At 43.7% G+C, this 25,260-nt stretch overlaps 1 protein-coding gene across 1 annotated transcript in view; it reads left to right on the top strand.

Moving 5' to 3' along the window:
• Window positions 1–22,402, top strand: part of slc5a6a (solute carrier family 5 member 6a) — a 46,914-nt gene extending 24,512 nt beyond the window's left edge. The window contains exons 2-18 of the mRNA XM_034698844.1: window positions 906–1,011; window positions 6,396–6,629; window positions 7,037–7,258; window positions 7,775–7,840; window positions 10,355–10,406; window positions 10,561–10,628; window positions 10,702–10,856; window positions 10,964–11,104; window positions 12,778–12,907; window positions 13,029–13,117; window positions 16,116–16,228; window positions 16,361–16,428; window positions 16,531–16,617; window positions 16,831–17,015; window positions 17,126–17,229; window positions 20,857–20,978; window positions 21,055–22,402. Of these exons, the coding sequence (XP_034554735.1) occupies window positions 6,504–6,629; window positions 7,037–7,258; window positions 7,775–7,840; window positions 10,355–10,406; window positions 10,561–10,628; window positions 10,702–10,856; window positions 10,964–11,104; window positions 12,778–12,907; window positions 13,029–13,117; window positions 16,116–16,228; window positions 16,361–16,428; window positions 16,531–16,617; window positions 16,831–17,015; window positions 17,126–17,229; window positions 20,857–20,978; window positions 21,055–21,255 (1,929 nt within the window). The 5' untranslated portion in view covers window positions 906–1,011; window positions 6,396–6,503 and the 3' untranslated portion in view covers window positions 21,256–22,402. The remainder of the gene's footprint in view (window positions 1–905; window positions 1,012–6,395; window positions 6,630–7,036; window positions 7,259–7,774; window positions 7,841–10,354; window positions 10,407–10,560; window positions 10,629–10,701; window positions 10,857–10,963; window positions 11,105–12,777; window positions 12,908–13,028; window positions 13,118–16,115; window positions 16,229–16,360; window positions 16,429–16,530; window positions 16,618–16,830; window positions 17,016–17,125; window positions 17,230–20,856; window positions 20,979–21,054) is intronic.
• Window positions 22,403–25,260: the final 2,858 nt, after the last annotated feature.

Consider the following 25,260-nt stretch of genomic DNA (forward strand, 5'->3'; position numbering starts at 1 on the left):
GAGCCAGTGTGACGTGAAGAGGCGGGCTTTGAGCCTCCTAGCCAACAGCTGCAGTGTTCCTGCAGGCAGCTGTGCCTCTCATTGGAAGACTAGTAATCTCAATAACTTTGAAATTGCCGAATTAGAAAAAATTTCACCCCCCTCACAGTGAGAGGACATCGAGAAATGAGATATTCAGACTACACTCATCTTTTGTACCAGGCTGTAAACATGTTTATTAATGCTGCAAAGATCGTCTTTTTCCCATTCATGTGTATGTGACTTCCGGTACTTCTGGAGCCAGCCTCAAGCGGATCCTCGATGAACTGCAGCTTTTAACACTTCCACATTGACTCATATTTTTAGACCGGAGGTTGCCGCTTGGTCTGCACCAAACAGAAAGGCCTGTACTGAAACGATCTGGTACAAACCTATGTGCTTTCACACCCCTATCATCATATACTACAGTCCCCTCTGTTTATGGTTCACCCTCCCGTCCTCTCCTGCTTGTAAACGCTCTGTTATTCTCACTTATTTTGGCCCCCGTCCTTAAAACCTGTCTCACTCTTACCTCAGCTCTCTGCTGCCCATGACCTCTCCCTCCATGAGAACACTGATAGAAACAGAGAGCAGCACACCACACTGTGAACACAGCGAGGAGCATCTCTTCGTGGTCAACAAAAACACGTCCCCTGATGAGAAAGTAGTAAGAGGACTCTGTAATGTCTCTCCTGTAGAAACATAATGAGAGCTCAGGTTCTGTTTGGTTGAAGCGACCCGCACCACAAAGAAAAGAAACAGCGGTATTTGAAAAACACTGAAAGGTATTGAGTGGTTTGATAAAAACATTGCGACATGTTGTCTCTCTGATGTATTTACTGTGTGGTGGTTTATCTAAACTTCTTTTTTTTTCTCTGCCTCTGCAGGGGCAGTGATTGGATGTGGTCTCACAGATTCTCCCTTCCAGTGAGCCTGAAGTTTCTGAGGCCAGTGTGTGCCAGCAGCAGCCACAGCAGCAGCTTAATCCCACACGTAAGTACATTCATCTACTTTTTCTCCTCTCCACTCTCCACTCTTTTCTTTTTCAATCAGTAACAAACACTTTCTTGTATTGTTTAGGAACTTACATTTGTGTTTGTGTTTCTGCCTGAACAAAAAGGCATTAAAATAGTGTAGTTTTTTTTTTTATTGTACCTGGTTTTATTTACACAGATGATGTGTTTGTATATTTGAAATGATTGAGTCAAGTCAATAAAAGCGATTCCCTGATGGCTTTAGTTCCAGCGTTAATATGAGGCTTGCTTCAGATTATATTACTTGTAAAGTAAAGAGACTCATACACTACCAGTCAAAAGTTTGGAAACACCTTCTCATTCAAGGGTTTGTATTTATTTTAATTATTTGAAACATAGTGGCAGATCGTGTCTTCCAGCTACAGTTGACTCACACTGTCCTGCTCTACTCTGGGAATCTGTGTTCAGCCCTGGAGTGACCCAGCACTTGGTACTTTGGTCATTATTGTGGGGATGAATAGTTAATTGTTGATGATATATATATATATTTATGTAATTACTTTTGTGCATTGCCTTTACACTGCTTGGCAGAACCTGCATCCAAATTGACTTGAAGCACTTTGTTACTCGTACTGATCTTGTTTCCTCTTGTCTAGATCTTTGCTTGTGTTGTTCTTGTTCTCATATGTATGTCGCTTTGGATAAAAGCATCTGCTAAATGACATTGTAACATTGTAATACCAAAGACATCAAAACTATTAAAGAACATATATGGAATTATTGAATGAACAACAAAGCAGAATCTGTTTTATATTCTAGATTCTGTAAAGTAGCCCCCTTTTTCCTTCATGACAGCTTTGCACACTCTTGGTATTCTCTCAGTCTGCTTCATGAAGTGGTCTCCTGGAATGGTTTCTAATGAACATGAGCCTTGTCAAGAGTTCATTTGTAGAATGACTTGCCTTCTTAATGTGTTTGAGACCATCAGTTGTGTTGTTCAGAGGTAGGGTTAGTACACAATGGATAGCCCTATTTGACTACTGTTGTAATCCAGATTATGGCAAAACCAGATTCTTTCATAGTTTTGATGTCTTCAGTGTTAATCTACAATGTTGAAAATAATTGAAACAAATAAAAACCATTGAATGGGGCAGCTTTGGCTCAGTGGGTAGAGTCGGTCGTCTATCAATCAGAAGGTTGGTGGTTTGATCCCAGCTCCAGCAGTCAAATGCCGAAGTGTCCTTGAGCAAGACACTGAACCCCAAATTGCTCCCTCTGTTGTTCAGAGGTGTGTGAATGTGAATGAATGAGATTAGCTAACACTGATGGTCCCTCACTACATGGCAGTCTCTACCATCAGTGAGTGAATGGGTATGTGTGGGGACTGTGACAAGTAGTGTAAAAGCGCTTTGAGTGGTCAAACAGACTAGAAAAGCGCTATATAAGTACAAGTCCATTTCCATTTCCATTTCCAATGAGAAGGTGTGTCCAAACTTTTGACTGGTAGTGTATGTGTACAGCTGTGGCATATCAGTCTTGTCTGTGAATTCATTGATTTATATAAACATGACGTCTGCCTTCATCAGTTCATCTGTAGACAGAGTTTTCACCACATGAAAAGCTGAAGTGTCAGACGGGGGTTCATTTTTAATAGCAGATACCACATTAACTTACATTTTGGCATCATTTATCACTTCATCGCTAACAGCCAGCACACTCTCTCACTATTTTGGTCTGTAATTGGCCACTTTGTCTTTTCCAAGACCCATGACACATGGAGGGAGTCTGCTGTGGCTCTGTCGGTCTGTGCAGGACTACAGCGGGGTTGTATGTTGTGTATGTATGCTGTGCCTGTGTAAGCTGCAGATAAACTCTGTACTTCCTCATTGTATATTGTCCTTATTACCCGGCTCTCTTACTGATCTTCCGGCTGTGTAAGGTGCTTGATTCTGATTGGTCCAAACCCCTTGACGATGGTTATTAACTTTCACTAACATGAGCAACACCAGAGACAAACTGATCACACGTCATGTCAAATCAATCCACAGGAAAGAGTTCAGACACATTTAGCTTCTGCTTGTTGACACCATAGATCATAAGGTGAGGGGAAACCATTAGCTTCAGTTAGCATCATATTGGTAAACAATGTGCTGCTGTATCGTCAGGCTAAGGACATTTTCATATTGGATCCTGTCCATCAATATGATGAAGGAGTGGAGCAGGTGAGAGAAACTTTAGGTTAGTGATCTCTCCAAAGAAAGTTAAACCATGAGCGGTGGTGATGATAGCAGCAGGGTTCAAAGTTGTGACATTTGCCTCATTTATTTAGTTTAAAAGAACCCCTTGAGGATGAGACAAGACTCCGACGTGAAGCAGGTTGTTTCCCATAGCAACCTGCTGACCATACATTATCCCTTCCCAGTCCCTCCAGGAAGTTGCGATTTCGCGATCGCAACTATCAACGCAAATTCAACCAATCAGCGCGATTTTTGCACGGCCCTGCAATTTTATACAATCACCGCAACTTTCCCACAAATTTGACCAATTACCTCAATCTCAGCCCCTGTACGTCATCGGTTTCATCATCAATTTCACTTCCTTGGAACATAACCATAAGTCCTCACTTGCTCGGCACTTTTCAACAACAAAACACGCACAGAGAACGAGTGAAGAGAGGGGACAGCAGGCAGGACAAGTGACCATGACAACATTGTTATTTATAGATTGAGGGGCTCAGTGTTCGCTTGGTCTCTACCTGCAGCAGGTGTGCTTTATGAACCAGCTCTCCTCACCTCCATGCATCTGTCTCATCTTCATTGATGATTTTTCTCCCTGTGGTGCGTTAGTGACAAAGACACAACCGGGGGACGTCTGTTTAATATTTGATGTTTGACGTTGTTGCTGCCATCACCGTAAAAAGCTCTGCATCTACAGCTTGATTTATTCCAGTTTGGTGAAACATCAGACACATTTAGTAAGTTTGGATCAACTCCTCGTCATCAAAGATGCAGATTCCTTTCAGAGTGCCGTGAACTGACTGTCTGTGCCTCTGTCGCTGCGAGGTGCATTCAGGGACCGTCGCAAATGTGCAATATAGTCCTTTCATGGCATTTTTCTGTGAATCAAGAGAATCAAAATACAGTCAGTGGCCACATCAAGAATGTTTTCTAAAAACAACTGTAATTTAGCGTATGTAATTGCCCCTGAGATGTTATTGGGGGGGGGAAAGCAAAAAAAAATCGCAACTTTCACCACAATTTTTTCAAAAAGCTGTCGCAAATTCAGGCTTTCTGGGCCGCAACACTCACAAAAAAATCCCACGAAATCCTGGAGGGACTGCCTTACTTACTACACTAGATGGTGTCAACATTTTAACATAAAACATGTTGTTTTTTAAAATGCTGAACAATTAGTTGTTCATTTAAGAGACCTCTTGCTCTTTAATGAAAAGAAATAGCTGACAATGCAATATTCACCAATTAATGACTTGATTAATCGCCAGAATAATCAATAGAATACTCATTGAGTAAAATATTCCCTGACTGCAGCCCGTAGTCTCACACCAGGAGTTTTCACCTCCTGAATGTCACATAAAACAAGATGCTGAATTCCTGCATCAAATCAAAACATGGGATCACACTTATGTTTCAAAATGACTGCAGCTGTTCCCCTCAGTCTCCAAACGCTGAATGTTGTTAAGAGAGGTGCTAACACTTTTGAAACGTGTTGCTGGCATCAAATAAAAAAATCAGCCTGTTATTCTTCAAAAGCTAAAATGTCTCCGTTTCAACGTTTGAGGCGTTTTGTTTGTTCTCATTTAAAATGAATGTTGGGTTTCAATGTTTTCAGATCACCACATCCTGTTTCTATGAAGGATTCACACAGCGTCACAGCTTCTCTGGACACAGGGTCGTTCATAAAGATATTATATAAACTCCTCAAAACAGTTTGGAAACGTCATTTCTGTCAATTATTTCTCCCATTTATTAATACCAATTAGTGTTGTGTTATATATATCGTTGGAAAGCCTGATAAGTCATCTTTACAACGAGGTATAACTTGTGAGGATCAGACTTCTGTGGAATGAGCAACACAGCTAAACGTGTGGGTAGCACCCCAAAAAAGTGCCAGAATCCCCTGCAGTCTTATTCTGTTGGCGTTCACTCTTGTGTTGAGTTTCTTGGTTGATTGGATGATTTCACCCTCACACAGTATTTAGGACAAAACAACACATATCGTCCATTTGTACACTTTATTCGTGTCATACTGTCAGGGACCTCAGTACATGTGGAAGATCCATACACAGCCACAACAGCCTGGCTCCTCCTCCTCATGCTGGTCTCATGTTGCTGTGTGATGGCGTCCCATTCCTCATCCAGGAGTTGTTGAAGGTCAAACAGACTCAGTCTGACCCCACCTTAATCCACCATGAGCATTGCACCTCACAGTATTTAGCTAGTTACAGCAGAGAGAAAAAACTTCCTTAACAGGCAGAAACCTCAAGCAGAACCAGACTCATGTTAGACAGCCATCTGCTGAGACCAAGTTGGGTCTGGAAAGAGGGATAGAGGAGAATAAGAGAGAGAGGGAGCGGTGATAGTGATGAGACGAGTAGTAGTAGCTGTTGCCACTGGAGTCCAGCAAGTCCGTATCAACTGGAGTCTGGAACGTCCACATCAGGAGGACGTCTACGGCAGCTCAGAGGAACCTACGAGACAAGGGAGCTCAGGGACTCCAGAAAGATCTATGGTTAGTAACTTTAATGGGACAGGGAGACTTAAAGTAGATAGGATCCCAGTGTGTCAGGTCCCAGTCTTACACCTGTGACTGTTACACACCTGGCAGCTCTTGAAGCTCAGAACAAGAGTGAACACCAGGAGAAGACTGCAGGGGAGTTTGGGACATTTTTTGGGGGGTGCTACCCACATGTTTATCTGTGTTGCTCATTCCACAGAAGCACGATACTTACAAGTTATGCCTCATTGTAAAGGAGACTAATCGGGCTTTCTAATGATATATAATACAGCACCTTTAGATATTATTAAAGAGGAGAAATAATTGGCTGAAATAACTTTTCCAAACTCTTTTTGAGGAGTTCATTTTGAAAGCTGCTCCTCAAATCTTTGTAAAAGCTCAATTTGACCCTCTGATCTGGTTTATTTTCACTGGTAGTTTCTATTTGGACGAGTTAAAACTTGCGCACCTACCTTCATTGTTTTTGTCACTTACATCATTTGCCTATTGATCACTTTTTACTTGAATTCCAAAACATATTGAGCCTGATCCGGTCACATGACATGTTTTGGAGTTACAGCTGACGGTCTGTGTTTCTCTCGTCTTTGTCCAGTCCTGCCTCGTCCCCGGCCTCAGCGAGTGATCCTCTCCTCACCTTTTCTCCTCCAGGTTTCCTTCTGAGTCTCGCTATGGGTCCGGAACTTTCATAGGTGCTGTGATCGCCCTCCGAGGCCGTGCTTCCAACAGCCTCCCCAGCTCCCCTCGCTCAGCGTCACCATGGGGGAGGTCGTTCAGATGCACTTCACTACGGTGGACTACGTCATCTTCGCCCTGCTGCTGGTGGCCTCAGCTGGCATCGGCCTTTTTTATGCCTTCTCTGGTGGACGCCAGCGCACCACGCAGGTACACTTGTGTTTTGTAAAAGATACCATCTTCTAGTCTGGACTGTTTTCTGTCACTCTTCAAAGGCCCTAGGAACCCAAATCAACAAAAACATTCTACCTGTGATATTTCAGACCATATGTAAAAACTAAAAATGATGTCAAAATATGAGAACTCAACTTCGATTGTTGGGTTTTAAGGGGGCTGGTTTAACCTGATATTTATTATGTAATAAATATCCAACCAATCAGAAATGAAACACTGAGTCACGTGCACACATGTTCAACAGAACTCCTCCCCTCCTGCTCAGACCGTCTCAGCCAGCCCCTTTCAGTGTTGCCTTAGCTGTTAGTTAATTTTGATATTCTGTATGAATTTTAAATATTCCATTTACGTCTCCTGAGGCTTTAACATTTCGTCTGTTCCAGGAGTTCCTCATGGCCGACCGCTCCATGAGCTGCCTGCCCGTGTCTCTGTCCCTGTTGGCCACGTTTCAGTCCGCTGTAGCCATCCTGGGTGCTCCGTCTGAGGTGTACACCTTCGGGACTCAGTACTGGTTCCTGGGCTGCTCGTACTTCTTGGGCCTGCTCATCCCAGCTCACATTTTCATCCCAGTCTTCTACAGGCTGAGATTGTCCAGTGCCTATGAGGTACACACACGATGGAAGAAACTCAGACATGCACACACACTCCAACATGACTGATGGTGGTTTTAATGTCCTGTTCATGAAATGCCCTCAAACACTCCCTGATTGTAACGTCTCCTTGTCTCTGTCTGCCTCCTGTGTTTTGTTCTCCACCTGTCTCCTGCTTCCCTTGGCTTTGTCTCGCTAAAGTATGATCTCAGAGCTCCACATTCTTATCTGACCTCTTATCTGCTTATCCTTGACCCGTCAATGTTTACAGAAAAAATGTCCTTGTCATGAGAACATCGTAAAAGAGTATTCATCTACAGCCTGCGGCCCTCGTTGTATCACTGAGTGTGAGATCAAACAATGCTGCGTGACGTCCTGTAAGCACAGAGAGTCTCCTCTGATAATCCGTAGACCAAACATCACCAACAGCTCTGATGGTTGAGGACAGAATGACTCTGAGATGATAACTTTTGTCTGACTTTTAATTTTGTTTCCCCTTTTTGTTTTCTTTTACATTGTTTCACTCGACAGTATCTGGAGCTGCGCTTCAACAAGACTGTGCGCATATGTGGGACTGTGACCTTCATCTTTCAGATGGTACCTTTTTCTTCATACTTCCTTAGTTTCAGGGATTTCTCACGCAGGAAATCAGGGAGCTAGTGGAGGACATTTGTATAAAAGAGAGACAAGATTTAACCCCTTAAAGATAAGTAAAGAAATTAGCTTTGTATCTCTGTTAGGGATAGTTCCTCTTGTAAGTGGGGTTGGATGATGTATTTGTCAGTAGTGAATGTCTTACTCACAGGAGATGCAGGTCAGATGACCCTCCTACTGAGAAACTGCCAGGAGAACCAGCAGTGCAACTTGAGTTTTAACCAGTGATGTTAATTCTGATACAAGTGCATCTTGGCTTGAGTTCCAGATGCTAAAACATTACTTGGCTGATACACTACGTCATATTTGAGACCAAAAAATAAAGAAACAGAGCCAAAGGAGAAGAGTCATATTCTGAGATTGAAGTCACATTTATTTATTTATTTATTTCTATTGTTTTGTACTTGATTTTCCAAGTGTGTTACACCATGAGCATTGCACCTCGCAGTATTTAGTTAGCGACAGCAGTGAGGACAAACTTCTTCTAACAGGCAGAAACCTCGAGCTGAACCAGACTCATGTTAGACCCACATTTGCTGAGACCAAGTTGGGTCTGGAAAGAGGGATAGAGGAGAATAAGAGAGAGAGGGAGCGGTGATAGTGATGAGACGAGTAGTAGAAGCTGTTGCCGCTGGAGTCCAGCACGTCCGTATCAGCTGGAGTCTGGAACGTCCACAGCAGGAGGACGTCTACGAGACAAGGGAGCTCAGGGACTCCAGAAAGGTCTATGGTTAGTAACTTTAATGGGACAGGGAGAGTTAAAGTAAGAGATGAGGGGTTTTGGGGGCAAGGGAGTGAGACAGGATCCCAGTGTGTCAGTTCCATAGACTGTAAATAAAAATGGACAGCGTTGCTCCGCCTCTTCCCGTTGTACAGTTCTGAAGCCAAAAAATCCCTCTCCTGGGCGCAGCCATTGTGCAGCCAGAGCCTGTGAAGCCTTTGTAACAAGCTCCGCCCTACAGCGTAATGTCACAAGACGCTGTGTGTCCTTTGAAGTTTCGTTCTACGGCGGCTGTGAATCAAAGGAAACCAGGAAGTAAAACCCTGTTTTTTAAACTCTAATAACTAACAAAAAAGAAACTTTTCAGAAAAAAGAGGCCTTGAACACAAAACAGTCAAATACTTACTACATATCACCACAGCATACGGATGTGAGAAACATTCGTACTACGTGTATTTATTTTTTAAAGTTTGACTGCTCCCCAATTCAAATGAATGGGGGAGACGGATTTTTTGACCTATACTGCAGCCAGCCACCAGGGGGCAGTCACACTGCTGAAAGCTTCACCACCAGGGCCGTATCCGGCACGCTTGGTCAGTTCCCCCAGCAGTCTAAGCCTATAGCAGCATAACGAAGAGCTTTATCAAAAAAGAAAGTTTGAAGCCTACTCTTAAAAGTAGAGAGGTTGTCTTCCTCCCAGACTCTGACTGGTAGATGATCCAAAGAAGAGGGGCCTGATAACTGAAGTTTCTACATTAACATATACACATACATATAAGTACACATATGCATGAAAATCTAATAAGAAGTTATCCATAACCTAAGGCACAAATATTCATGAAAAATGTATTCATTGATGAGAAACACTAAATCTGAAAATAGTATTTATATAGAAACGTCGTCGCTTCACTTGGTTATGCAGCAGACGCAGCCAGTTAACAGGGAACGCCACATAAACCAAGTGAGGCGCTGTAACAATAAGAAACATGGATCCATCAGGTAAGTTTGCTTAATGTGAAGTTAATGAAGAGGTTAGTTTATGATTATGATGCTAAATCCAACTGAACAGTATAATGTAAGGAGGTCAAGAACGGCAGCATAGTCTGCAGTGAGAGGCGATGAGGCTCTCTGACAAACTGTCTCAAAAGTCTGAAACTTTGTTCTTACAAATGTGTGACTTCACTTTCAGAATAATACTCCACTGCTCATCGATTAATCAGTCTTCACCAAATAACAACAAATGTTCTCCTCAGACTCTTTCCAAACAGAGCAGGTCTAGACCCTTATGTTCTGTTATTAACAAAGACCCAACATCAAGACAGGATCAGATCCAGTCCCATCTTACAGACAGGACTCAGTCTGATCTCATCTTAATCCACCATGAGCAGAGCACTTTGCAGCATTTAGCAAGTTACAGTGGCAAGGACAAACTTCCTTTAACAGGCAGAAACCTCCAGCAGGACCAGACTCATGTTAGACACACATCTGCATGTAGTTTAGTGAGGGTTCTTTGTCCATTAAAAACACAACACGTGCTTAGTTATGTTTTGAATAGGCTGATTACATGTGTGAATTTGAGATCTCTGAAATGGTGGTCCCTTTAAGAGTCAGAGGTTTTACTGAAGATGATAAAACTGGACACGTGTACTGCTCCAAAATGTGACCTCTGCACTCAGCTTTTTCTGTGATCCTTCCTGTTCTGCAGCTCTGTTTTTCTTTCCCCTCCTCCTCTGCAGGTCATCTATATGGGTGTGGTCTTGTATGCTCCGGCCCTGGCACTCAATGCAGGTGAGAGTAGCACGAGCACAGCAGGATACATCAACCTTATCTTTACTAACACATGCCCATAGGTACACCTTACGGAAGATACCACTCTTGTGGTTGTTGTTAACCTAGATAATGAAGTAAACCAATGCCCTCCCTCTCTTCTTTTCGCGTGCAGTGACAGGTTTTGATCTGTGGGGGGCGGTGCTGGCCATGGGATTGGTGTGCACGCTCTACACAGCTTTGGTGAGTCTACTTTTTAAACTAGTTACAACAAAACAATATGAAAGATGACTCTGATGATGCTCTTGTGTTTCAGGGCGGTCTGAAAGCAGTGATCTGGACGGATGTGTTCCAGACGGTGGTGATGTTTGCAGGCCAGCTGGCCGTCATCGTGGTCGGGGCGAGTCAGGCAGGGGGGATATCAGAGGTGTGGAAGAAAGCAGTCAATGGCAGCCGCATCGCTGGACTTGAGTAAGTGGTATTAGGAGTGAAGTGAGGATCACGTACCCTCACTGACTGAACATACTCGGCTTTGCTTTCTGGACTCGGGTTCATATTGTGTTCATACATCTTTGTAGCCTGAACCCGGACCCCCTGGAGCGCCATACTTTTTGGACCCTCGGTGTGGGAGGAGTCTTCCTGATGTTGGCTCTGTACGGGGTCAACCAGGCCCAAGTCCAGAGATACCTCAGTTCTCGCACAGAAAAAGAGGCCATCATGTAAGTAGCAATGATGTATCGCATAATGCTAAGCTAATCCATGCTGCTTTGACATATCATGATGCAGGGACACTTCTTTTACCACAGAATATTTAATCTGAAGTGCAAAATTCACAATGTAAACGTGCTTTTCGACCAGAGGAACTTTGACCGGTGGACCCAGGGTCTAAATTTAGTTCACTACCCCCCCTAGCCCATGTTTTCAAAGGTCCCGGGACTTTCGGGCGGCAGGGCCTGCAATGCTAAATGTGTCTGATTGGCAGTGTTTTTATTCCGCCCTCTGTCCACAATAACATCACACACATCTGTGATTCACTTGATTTCTCTTTCTTTCATTAGTTTTTATTTGTTCTATCTTTTTTGTATGTGTGTGTACTTTTCAAAAGAAGAAGCTGTGATTCTCTTGATTTAGCAGCTTGTAACAGTAGTCTTCTCTCAGCCCACCGTGAATGCGTCTCTCCCGGTGTTCCGGTTTTAAAAGTGACCCTGTAAACTGGAGACCTTCAGCTGAACGTGTCAGTGTTTGTGGAGTTTACACAGTGAGTTTTAAGATTCAATATCCAAGAGGTTTATGAGGGATGCATCCGGCTGAAAGTCTCCAGTTAACAGGGTCGCTGTTTAAACCAAAACACCGGTCGATCTCTGCCACGGCTTTTTGAGTTCAAAAGGATTTTAAAGCCGTGTTGAAACGTCTTTGCTACTCGCGCTTATCTCCTCTCACGTGTTGATTCAGTGAATCCATCTGTGATGAAATATAGCACCATCTAAAACAGAGCCAGCTGAGTCTCTTCATGCTAACAGGCTAACTGTTGTGTTGCTCATAATGATACCTGCCTGTCCGTCTGCTTCTATGGTGTCATCTTTGATTAATGGCATTCCTCTTTGTTTTACTGCCCTCTACTGGTCTGGTGGTGTAGTGCATTTACTTTTTTTTCTCCATACGTCACTGGCCTGATTTGCACAATCTACCCGGGACTTCAGACAACAATGGGGGCACAGGAACCTTTTAGTTCAGGGGAAAGTAATGCACCTTTAATCAATCTCTCAACCTGGGTTAGACTGCAGCTGTTTTCCTTTAAAGATGCTGTTTGAATTTGGAACAACAGTTTGTATCGAGTTTAAAGCTCTGATAACCCAAATCAACAAAAAGGTTCTACCTCTGATATTTATAGTCACATGTGCATTCTATTATATATATCTAAAATATTAGAACTGAACTTAAATCCATTTTTCAAATACTATCAGTTCATTTTTTGATAACGTTCTGACACTCAGATGAAGTGGGCAGGGTTTACTTGGATGTTTATTACGTTAAACCAGCCCCCTTAAAACCCAGTGTGAAAAAGTGTTAAAAAACATATTTGAAAAATGGATCGAAGTTGATTTCTAATATTTTTACATAGTTTTTACTTTTTACATGTGGTCTGAAATATCATAGGTAGAATGTTTTTGTTGATTTGGGTTACCAGAGGCTTTAAAGCTTCCTCCTGTAGAAGATGAAGGAGGAAAGAGGTCGTTTGGAAAGTGCTTTAAATGAGCATCTGAATGTTTAACACTGCAGCTTTAAATACTCTACAGTAGTTATATCATCTCTTCTATTTAACTGTCAGTGGTACCCTTAAAATGTGTCTCATCTCGTATCATGTTTGTCTTCATCTCTTATGCTCCTCCAGGTCCTGCTATGTAGTTTTCCCATGCCAGCAGATAGTCTTGTGTCTCGGCTGTATGATGGGTCTGGTCATGTTTGCTCGCTATGGAGAGGACAGCCCTCTGGACAAGGGCTACGTCAAGACCAACGACCAGGTGAAATATTGCAAGAAGCACTGTATGCTGTATAAAAAGTGCTGCTCTAGACGGTTCTCATTGTTTTAACAAAGTGCAGTGAAGTGTAATAAACTACCTCATGTGTTGTGTCTCTGTGCAGATGGTGCTGTACTTTGTCATGGATGTGTTCAAGGACCTGCCCGGGCTCGCAGGACTGTTTGTGGCCTGTCTCTTCAGCGGAGCTCTGAGGTAAACTTCCAGAAAGAGCAGACCTAGAAGCTTGACACTATCACTGTTGAAAGCTGTTGAACACTCAATCAATCAATCTTTATTTATAAAGCACCAAATCCCAACAATGTTCTCCTCAGACTCTTTCCAAACAGAGCAGGACCGTACTCTATGTTCTATTATTAACAAAGACCCAACATCAAGACAGGATCAGATCCAGTCCCATCTTACAGACAGGACTCAGTCTGATCTCATCTTAATCCACCATGAGCAGAGCACTTTGCAGCATTTAGCAAGTTACAGTGGCAAGGACAAACTTCCTTTAACAGGCAGAAACCTCCAGCAGGACCAGACTCATGTTAGACACACATCTGCTGAGACCGAGTTGGAGAGAGGGATAGAGGGAGATGAAGAGAGAGAGAGAGAGAGAGAGAGAGAGATGATAGTGGTGAGACTGATCTCATCTTAATCCCCCATGAGCAGAGCACTTGCAATTTCGCGATCGCAACTATCAACGCAAATTCAACCAAGCTCCACGTCTACAGCTTGATTTATTCCAGTTTGGTGATACATCAGACACATTTAGTAAGTTTTGATCAACTCCTTGTTGAAAGATGAAGATGCATTTCAGAGTGCTGTGAACTGACTGTCTGTCCAGTGCGCCTGTCACTGCGAGGTGCATTCAGGGACCGTTGTAAATGTGTAATACAGTCCTTTCATGGCATTTTTCTGTGAATGAAGAGAATCAAAATACAGTCAGAGTGGCCACATCAAGAATGTTTTCTAAAAACAACTGTAATTTAGTGTATTTATTTGCCCCTGAGATGTTATTGGAGCAAAAAAGCAAAGAAAACAAAAAACGCAACCTCAGCCCCGTCAGGCTCAGCTGGTTTGATTACAAAGATTCACTTTAAGGATTTTATACAGATCATAGCTTTAGAAAATAATTAATGATATATATTTCTGTATCATGTCATTAAACGACTTCCACATAGATCTTAACTCATTAACTTTTCAACAGGAGTGCCTTAATACAAATGATTGATTGCATAGCATCATAATTGAAACTTCCTCTTGCAAAGCATACAAACACATACCTCAGGTTAAGGCTAACGGAGTCGTCTCTGAATCTCATTTTTCCAGTTTTATTTGTTTTGCTGCGAGCTGTGACACGTCTCAGGGCGCACAGATGGCCGAGTCAAAGTGTAGAAACTTCACAACTAAAGCCCAAGATACTCAAACTCTGGTTTTTATGTAGGAACGCTCCAAAGTCACTCAAATCGTTTGAAATGAGACTTCAAGTCTTTCAGAAAATGGTAAAACTGAGCACAGTTTGTTTTAACACGGCTGAACTCAGGATCACAGAGTCTTTGAAACCGCGTTTGAAGGTAGTCGGTAGTCTGACTGTTCAGTTGGATCTGGTCTGCAGGATGCGGGGTCAGCTAAACTGCTTCTTTAGCATCACTTAACATTTAAAAAGTTAAAGCTAGGGTTGGTAGTCTCGGAAAACCAGCATGAATTTGAATGTAGCTTTTCCTCGTGACTCCGTCTAACCCCTCCCCTCCTCCCTCAAAGCTCCTCCAAAACGACGCCCTCCCCCGCTCACATGCACGAGCGCCGCTGACTTGCGACCATATGATGGTGACTGATTCAAAACCGGTCCTCACCAAAACATTCTCATAGTGAAAGTTAAAAACACAAACAAACATGGCTGCTGTTAGTACTCACAACTGTCATGCTGTCCAGTTGTACCGGTGACACAATATCAGGAGAAAAGTTATAACACACATATTATTCTGTAACAGCTCTACTGTTTGTTAAACGTGTTCAGTGTAGATGTTCTTAATTCCTACAGTGTTGACGGTCAGTGAAGGCATCAGGAGAGATGTAGAGTGTGCGAGCGGGAGAGAGGAGAGACAAGAGGAGAAGTTCTTCATTCATTCAAACATTGATTGTTGTTTTGTTGGTTGGCGTGATCACGGCCGACAGTGACCGGTTATTAAAACTCAACGTGTTCACCAATCGGCTCGTCATCACTACAGCGTCCGGACGGACGCTACAATAAATATATATTTTCTGTAGGACTTACTGAACGTCATTAATTATTCTGCTTGTTGGTGAGAGCTTTTTAGACTCTGATCTGGACTACAGTCCTGAGCAAAGCACCTCATCAGGTCAGAGGGGACAGGCCCGAGGACGAGCGAGAGGGGCAGTCAGTAGAGTCAGGGGAAGCAGAGGCAGGAGACGGGGACGAGGAGTACACGCCAGGGAAATGTACGTGCAGGAGGCGGGCAGAACGGCTGGACGGGATTTGATTGGTTTAAAATTTGGGGACCAAAAAAACAGTGATTGGTTGGTGTTTTCTCAGGTTTACTCCGACTGTAGATAGCAGCTTTTCTTCGCTCTTTTTTAAGAACACATTATGTATTGATTACCATCAGGACATAAAGATCATTTTAACCAGTATAACAAAAAGTGGATCTAAATCTGAACACCAACCCCAGCTTTAAGAAGTGGTTTATATGGAGTTTAATAATTTTCACAGCACCTAAAAACTGAGTGCCCCCGTCATATATGGAAAAAAGAAGAAGCGTAACATTAGCGCTGTGCATTGTGAGAAACGGTACGCTGAGGGAGACTGGTCTGATGAAGACTGAGACATGTTCCTGAATCAGTATGACATCCGGGTAGTTTTAGCATATGAATTTAGGCCAAATCAGTACGCACTGCTGTATATAGTAGGAGGTTTCAAAAACAGCCATTGTCTAATTGGTTCACAGAGTGAGGCTAACACCAGCAGAGCTAGCTCAGTCAGTTAAACCAGACACAGCCTACATACAACTTTATCTCCAGTTACCAGATCAACATACTGACAAACCACGCCGTGCTACAAGGTGACATCATCACCTTTACAGACATTTCTTTAGAACTCATTGAACCTGAAGACTTCATTGACTGTCATGCCATCATCTGAGATAATCATTCACATTCAAGCTCTCTTTATTTGTGTCTCCCTCAGCACCATCTCTTCAGCCTTCAACTCGCTTGCAACGGTAACAATGGAAGACCTGATCAAACCTCATTTCCCCAACATGACTGAAGCTAAAGCGACACTGCTGTCCAAGGGGCTGGGTATGATGAATTATAATACCGCTTAATGAAGTCCACACTTGAGCCTGTGTAGTAGAAGTGAAACGTCAGCAGCTGTGGCAGCCTGGCAGGTGTGATGACAGAATCTGTGTCTATCTTCTGTTTGGCTCACAGCGTTGGTGTATGGCCTGGTGTGTCTGGCGATGGCTTACCTGGCTTCTCTGATGGGATCCGTGCTGCAGGTAAAGCCCTCACATGGTCCGTGTTATTATTTTTCACGTGTTTGCACACACATTATCAGAAACTTTAAAAGCTGCATGCTCTTGGTTCTTTGTTGCCTTCAGGCAGCCTTCAGCATCTTTGGGATGGTGGGCGGACCTCTGCTTGGCCTCTTCTGTCTGGGGCTGTTTTTCCCCTGGGCCAACCCCACAGTGAGTCCTTTAAATATGTCATGTTGTCTCCATACGTGGGATATAATGAGCTAACACATAAATGGCATAGAGGCGTTGGATGTGTCATCATCTGTATCTGCGTGAATAACATCTTCACATCCATCTGCAGCGATTCATAAAAACGAACCTGTTAAATGTAAGACTTGAACCCCTCCACCTGTCCTCCACCTGTCCTCCTCCGCCCCTCCTCAGGGCGCAGTGGTCGGGTTAGTCGCAGGTCTAGCGATGGCCTTCTGGATTGGTATTGGCAGCTTCGTGATGCGTATGTCTGTTCCTCCCGTGATGCCACCACTGAACGCCACGGCCCTCCCGCTGTTCGACAACATGACCACGACCCTCATGACTGCATTGGTCACTGCTCCGACAGCCAAGCCAAGGTAGATCCCTGACTTCAGAGACATGCACTGACTCAACTGATGAACTGATGGAGCCGAACTCCACAGGTAGACTTAAGAAGCCATCTTTTCATCCTCTGTCTCTCCTTCAGGCCCACAGGTGTCGAGGCCCTCTACTCTTTGTCCTACATGTGGTACAGCGCTCACAACTCAACCACCGTGGTCGTGGTGGGACTGATAGTCAGCTTTCTAACAGGTACACATGCAAGCTCACTGATTCAGATCAGCTGGTCAAATGTATCAATCAACCAAGCTTTATTTATATTGCACCTTTCATACAAGTCAAATGCAATTCAAAGTGCTTTACAGCGATTGAAAACAAGAAATGAGCAAAAATAATATGATGGCAAGACATATTAAAAAACAAAAATGTATTTTAATAAAGAGACTAATGCACACCAACAACAATAAACTATGTCATTAAAGTAAGTTAAAGCATCAGATTAATCTGAAGAATATAAATTAAAATAGACAAATAAAAAAGGGGTAAGGATAAGAGTTGAAAATAAAATGAAGGCTTAAAATATAAATAAAACTGAGTAGATAAATTACAAATAAATGAATAAATAAATACAAATAAAACAAAGTTAAAATTAATAAAATAACAAAACAACATTAAAATCATTATGATAGTAAAAAGTAAGTAATAAAATTGTTAAATCCTACATAAAAGCCAGACTGAATAAATACGTTTTTTAGTTTACGTTTAAAAGTCTCAATATCTCCAGCATGTAATGTAGATCAGGGGTTCCCAAAGTGTGGGTCGGGACCCCCTGGGGGGTCGTGAGACACAAATGGGGGGTCGTGAGATGTCTTCTAGAATGTTTTTGTTTTAAGTTCTCTAAAAATAGTCCATTTTACCCATTATAGAAAAAAAATATCAACAAAAACAGTAGCTAACCTTGAAATAAAACCTTGAATGAGTCCTAAGTTTAGTGTTAGTGAACAGTTAATTAAATTAATTAAAGCATCAGTAGCAGCAGGTTCATTCATAACAGCACAGGAAACACAGACACATGCTCATATAGGTAGGGTCATTTTCTGCAGACCAGCTAAATGAAGACACATTAAATCACTTTGAGGGACAGTGGGGGTCGAGAGTCTTTGGCACCTATATTTAGGGGGTCGTGGGCTTAAAAGTTTGGGAACCCTGATTCAGTGCACACACTAACACACACACACATACTCACACACACACTGAGCATCCCAAGCTTCACATCTTGGCGTCACTTTTGAGTTGAATAAAGTACGTCCACTTCTTAAATTCAGCCTCATCAGAATGAGCCAGTTCACAAAAAACACACCGTGTAGAAAGGAAATATTTATTTCATGTCACATATTTAAACAGCGCCCCCTGCTGTATGGCATCAGATCATGTAAACAGGTCCTGTTAGCAGTAAGCCTTTTTAATAACACTAAAGACACTAAACACTAAAGGCTGACTTATACTTCTGCATCAACCCTACGCAGCAGGGGCTGACGCAGACATGAGCACCACATACTTGTGCGTCGATGTGTCCGTGTCACGCAGCAATTCTCCACCGAAACACTTGAGGGCAGTGTGGTCTCTCTGATAGCCGGACACCTCCTTCCGGCCCCGCTATGATCTCTGTTTACTTTCCCACAGAGATTCAGAGCGTGTTATGTTAATCTACAGCTGATACATGTTGCTGTTTATCATGCAGACATGATTACATGAAGAAGAGAGAGGAGGAGATGTAAATGCGTGAAATGCAATGCCGCTGAGGGTAGTTACATTTTGATTAAAATGTTGGAGTACTTGCTTTTAAAAATACTGAAGTATTCAAAGTACTTTTAAAAATATCTCTAAATGTTGAATTTTCACAAAGCATGAGTGATGTCAAGAATGCATGGGTGTACATTCTGCTCCGTTCTGTTTATCTAGAAAACATGATTTCATATCTAAAATCTGTTAAATTAAAGCAGGTGGATGTGTCTCTTTAGAAAACACTGCTTCCACATGAACTGGACAAGAGCAGAAGAGAGTTAAGCACTGCTTCGTCCAGAGGGAGGCGCCAAAGTACATGCAAACCCAAAGTCTGTCTCAGGACAAAACATCTCCTGATATATCTCACTCTGCTGTGGACGTACCAGACTCCAGCTGTTACAACTACTATTATCTGTCTCACCACTATCATCTCTCTCTCTCTTCATCTCCCTCTATCCCTCTCTCCAACACGGTCTCAGCAGATGTGTGTCTAACATAGATAGGTGGTAGGGGTGCAACGGATCAAAAAACTCACGGTTCGGATCGGATCACGGTTTTGAGTCACGGATCGGATCATTTTTCGGATCAGCAAAAAAAAAAGAAAAAAAAAAAGAAGACAAATATAACTTTGTCCTCCATTTATTTTGTAAAACACTTTGCCCATTAAATAAAAACAACATTCAACTCAAAATGTACTGCATGTGCAAAGCACCCTATCTGTGGGCCCAGTCCTGCCTCATTCACTGCATTTCATGGCATGGCAAGTGAAGGAGCAGAGGAACTTCAAAAGTTTCACTCCATTCTTCTTTCAATCGCTGATTTTCACCGTCCACTTTTCTTTGAGCTGCAAACTGTGAACACACAGTTTTATTCTAGGGTCCTACAGCTGGCAAAGTGCCAACATGTGAACTGCTCCATAAACCAAAGTGAAAGTTAAAAATTGCACTCGCAGCATTGGACTCTAAGTGACCCAGTAACAGCCTGTCTGCGTATCGTTGACATGGAGACAAGTCCCGGTAAACACGGGGTGACCCGACCAAAACACAGAGTGAAGGAATAACAGTTCGGGGGCCACAAATAGGCGGCCGGATGCGGCCCGTGGGCCGCGTATTGACGGCCTCTGGTCTAGTGGGTGTGCGACTGAATTTCATAACGTGGCTCAAGCACATTCAGCATTCACTGTATTTCACAGGGAAACCCAAAATGCTCCCATACATGTGACTTAAACGATGCAGGAGGGTTTTCAAACTCCTCTGCTCCTTCACTTACCATGACTACCGCTGCACTTGATGAGTGAGTGTGGATTGAACATGCGGTCATCACGTGAACACGCGCAACTTTTTTCATCAACCGATCCGCGGACCACGTCCGTGCCGAACCGTGGAGAGGCATCCGTACGGATCAAGGATCAATGATGATCCGTTGCACCACTACTAGGTAGATAGATAGATCTTTATTTGTCCTTAATAAGGAGATTTGTTGCCACCGCCTGTACAGGAATACATGTATGAACACAATAAACAATAAACATCCACCCAGCCTCACAGCAATGGTGCACCTCATCCCACATATATACACACCGGACACATATGAACACACAGGACACATATGAACACACTGGACACATATAAAACACACCGGACACATTACAGTGGCATTCTATTTAGCAGTGCAATGGCCGATGGGACGAACATGAGTCTGGTCCTGCTGGAGGTTTCTGCCTGTTAAAGGAAGTTTGTCCTTGCCACTGTAACTTGCTAAATGCTGCAAAGTGCTCTGCTCATGGTGGATTAAGATGAGATCAAACTGAGTCCTGTCTGTAAGATGGGACTGGATCTGATCCTGTCTTAATGTTGGGTCTTTGTTAATAATAGAACATAGGGTACAGTCTAGACCTGCTCTGTTTGGAAAGAGTCTGAGGAGAACATTTGTTGTTATTTGGTGCTTTATAAATAAAGATTGATTGAATGTCAAATAAGAAGTCTATTTTCAACCTGGTTCAAAAGATTTCACTTCACTAGCATATTAAAAACATCTCTCTGCTTGCTAGCTACAAGCCTCCTATGCTAAGATACATGTGTGTGAACGTTTCAGGACCCATGAAGGAGAAAGAGCTGACCCCTGGCACCGTGTTTCCAGTCCTGGGCACGCTGCTCTTCTTTCTGCCTGAGCGCTACAGAGAGAAGCTCTGCTGCATCACTCCTCTGTCTCCAAAGGTACCCTCACATTCCCACTCTGTACTCCCCCTGTGTGTTTTCAAACTTGAGTACTAACGTTTTTTCTGCTGACCAGCCCAAAGAGATCAACACACAGCCTTATCAGATGGCCAAGAAAGACAGCAGCGGAGCGACGTTCTGCAAGGACGACGCGGTGACGAAGAACACTGAGACTGAGAGCGACAGAACGCCGACGGAGGAGGAAGACTTGGAAACCAGGATCGCTCTGCCCTCTTGTCAGCTGACGGCTCACACAGTTCAGGAGACCGCCTTGTGATCTTTGTTTTGTCAGACTTACACACAAGAAGCACAGTTTCACCTGCAGTAAGTCGGTGAAGGTGCAGTCAAACAGATAAAAGATGAAAAGGTCGTCACAAAGTCAAATGTCCAGAAGGTCCGCAGCACCAAATCAGTATGTGTGTGTTTTTAGAGGATTAATCAGTAGAATCTGATTATAGACCAGGCTTATGGACTTCAAAGTCTGTGTGAGGAGAAGGTCTGCAGTGGGACCTGTTAATATTTATATTTTTAAAGACATGTCTGAAAACAACTTCTGCCAGGCTGGATCTGTGCGTTGGAAGCTCTCATAGCAGCAAACAAAGAAGAAACACGTCAGCTGATCTCTACAGGCATCCCGGGGAACCCTTGATGCATGCAAGTCTCTGCAGCTGTGTGCCAATGAATGTGTGGGGCTCAAAGTGGGTCGCTCTCCTGTCCCACTCTGACACAAACCCGTCTGTTTGACTCAGAATCAGGTAGTTACATGAAACATGTACAATATGTTATTTTTGTAGAGAGAACAGACGTATGAGAGAGTCCCAGAGTATCTATGAGACTGGACTTCAGCAGACGGCAAAACAGGTATTTCTGATGATTGATGTTGTAGTGTCTTAACATGGCCTTGGTTAATTACAGAGAGGCGCCTTCCAGCTGCTACTACAGATGTGTAACTCCTGAGTCACGTGTGCTTAGCTATGTGGTCAGGTGGGAACAGAACTGGACTGTAGTGGAAGTCAAATCTGATCTAGTGGTCCTATCAGTGTGTCAGGAAGCAAAACAGTGATGTGAAAGCTGCTGTGTCCCCATGTGTTTCCTGATTGTGTGCACAAAGAAAGTATTAAGGTACTGGTTTTATGTTGTTTTATGCATCAAATCAGGGTTGAGCCCAGCTTAGAATGTGGTCCGCCAAATCCTGAGTTCAATGTGAAGACTGGAATATTAGTTTCAGTCTCCCTCGTCACCCTGCAGAAGTCTCATGTTTATCGTTACCTGCAGGAACATTCATTACCTCCACCTGCCAGACGACGTCACATTTCTATCCTGCTGCTCTCTGCTTCACGTCATCTCGCCCTCAGTTTCCTGCCTCTTAGCTCGAGCAGCGTAGACGTCAGACATCTGGATCTTGTTGTTTTTTTTAACCATAATGTGCTTCATTCGTGTTTTTATTGGTTGAAACCACAGACCGTATAGTTAATGGACCTAGTCTCCGTGACGTCACCTCGTCATCTGTTCCTGAAGCCGATCATCGGGAAGACTCAACGAGCGCGACCTAACTTCTGCTGAGCTAGTGTGAGGTAAAGAGGCAGGCATTGATCAATCAATCAATCAATCACTCAATCTTTATTTATATAGCGCCAAATCACAACAAACGTTATCTCAAGACGCTTTTACAAACAGACCAGGTCTAGACCACTCTATGTCAAATTATGAACAGAGACCCAACTTCAAGACAGGATAAGACTCAGTGTGACCCCACCTTAATCCACCATGAGCATTGCACCTCACAGTATTTAGCTAGTTACAATGTCGAGGAAGAACTTCCTTTAACAGGCAGAAACCTCAGGCAGAACCAGACTCATGTTAGACACACATGCCTCGACCGAGTTGCATTGAGGCTCCTCGGGAACAGCTACAGTGTTCCAGCCACGCCCTTATTTGGGCAAAACTTCTGAACTGCCAAGTACAGTGTGTGCTGATTGAGAAATGAGCTATTCAAACTAAAGAGTTTTTTGAACCAGGCTGTAAACATGTTTATTTCTGCTGTAAAGGTCGCCTTCTTTGAATGGGTGTGTATGTGGTTTCCGGTACTTCTGCAGCCAGCCTCTAGTGGACGCTTGATGAACTGCGTTTTTTATTATTAATTTTTTTAAGTGATATTTTTGGGTTTTTACATCTTTATTTTATAGAGGAGAGGAAAGTGGACTGTGCAGGAGACTGGGAGAGGGTGGGAATGACGTGTGGGAAAGAGGCCGCAGGCTGGATTCAAACCAAGCGGCAACCTCCATTCTAAAAATATGAGGCCAATGCAGGAGTGCTAAAAACTGCAGTTCATCGAGGATCAGCTAGACGGTGGCTCCGGAAGTACAGGAAACCACATACACACCAATTCAAAGAAGACGATCTTTACAGCAGAAATAAACATGTTTACAGCCTGGTTAGCCTGCCGGAAAGCGGTGGATTGCTCTCTCTCGGTGGGGAGTGAGACTTTGCTCCAAGTGGGGGAGTTTAAGTATCTCGGGGTCTTGTTCGCGAGTGAGGGTAAAATGGAGCGTGAGATCCACAGGCGGATTGGTGCGGCGTCAGCAGTGATGCGGACGTTGTATCGGACCATTGTGGTGAAGAGGGAGCTGAGCCGGAAGGTAAAGCTTTCGATTTACCAGTAGGTCTACGTTCCAACCCTCACCTATGGTCATGAGCTGTGGGTCATGACCAAAAGGATAAGATCGCGGATACAAGCGGCTGAAATGAGTTTCCTGCGAAGGGTGTCTGGGCTCGGCCTTAGAGATAGGGTCAGGAGCTCGGACATCCGGAGGGAGCTCGGAGTAGAGCCGCTGCTCCTCCACGTCGAAAGGAGTCAGCTGAGGTGGTTCGGGCATCTGATAAGGATGCCTCCCGGACGCCTCCCTTTAGAGGTGTTCCGGGCACGTCCAACTGGGAGAAGGCCCCGGGGTAGACCCAGAACGCGGTGGAGGGATTATATCTCCCGCCTGGTCTGGGAACGCCTCGGGATTCCCCAGGAGGAGCTGGAAAGTGTCGCCGGGGAGAGGGATGTCTGGGTCAATTTGCTTGGACTGCTGCCCCCGCGACCCGACCCCGGATAAGCGGAAGAAAATGGATGGATGGATGGATGGATGGATGGACAGCCTGGTTAAAAAAACGAGTGTAGTCTGGATAGATCATTTCTCGATCAGCACACACTGTGCGGGGGTGAATTTTTTTCTAACCCGTCAATAACGAAGATATTAAGATTACCAGTCTTCCAATGAGAGACACAGCTGTCTTGATTGACAGGCAGGAACACTGTAGCTGTTAGCAAGGACGCTAAAGACCCACCTCACACTAGCTCGGAGGAAGTTAGGTTGAGTTCAACATTTCCAATATGGCACCCGCTGACGATTGGCCTCAAAACAGCGCTCAGGAACAGATGACAAGGTGACGTCACGGATACTACGTCCATTGTTTATACAGTCTATGATTTGAACCCGTGCCACCAGCTACATGGGCGCGCAACTTAACCATTAGGCCGTGGTCTCCACGTGGACCAATAACTGGACTAGTTGTTGTCTTTCAAGCAAAACAGTTCCCTTGTAATCTGTGACGTTGTGAACATTATAGAGAGTAGTCTTCACCTTAAGAACACAAAGGAATCATCATTGATTTTCATTATTGACATTTCAAACACTTTTTATGGATGTTACTCTTAGACTCACTGAGACGTTGGCAGACATCATAAACAGGAGTCCGACGGGACACACTGCTGCGTGCCTTAGCTGCATGTGTGCGTTGAGGGGCGTGTTGCCATGTTAGCTAACACAAAGCCCACATGAGCAGGGCGTAAAGTGAAGAGCATACTCTGTTCCTGCTCTGTAAATCTTGTGGTTCCACTGCTATCATCTGCGATTTAAACAGTTCATGACGACAGATGATCAGTGGATGACTAGACTGACTTCAAGCAATATTGCACTTTTCTGTCGGATTGTAAAAAAAATCAGGTTTCCCTCCCAAATTCAAAGTCAAACCAGATGACATCTGAGAGGCAGCAGCAGGAGAGCAGTGTGTGTCAGGCCGGACTGTGGAAAGAAAGTTTTTCACATTTTAGTATCAGAGGTGTGTAGTTTCCTTCTTCAGCTGTAGCAAGCGTACCCTGAGCGTCGGGCTGGGCTATAATTCCATAACGATAATTATCCTGATATAAATGTTCTCGATCTAAATTAAGCAAATGTTCATAAACATTTGATTTAAATAAACCTGTAATTACACCCCCAAACCACTGGGAAGGGAG

Source organism: Notolabrus celidotus, chromosome 13 (assembly GCF_009762535.1).
Source record: "Notolabrus celidotus isolate fNotCel1 chromosome 13, fNotCel1.pri, whole genome shotgun sequence".
In the NCBI taxonomy this organism is placed as follows: Eukaryota; Metazoa; Chordata; class Actinopteri; order Labriformes; family Labridae; genus Notolabrus; species Notolabrus celidotus.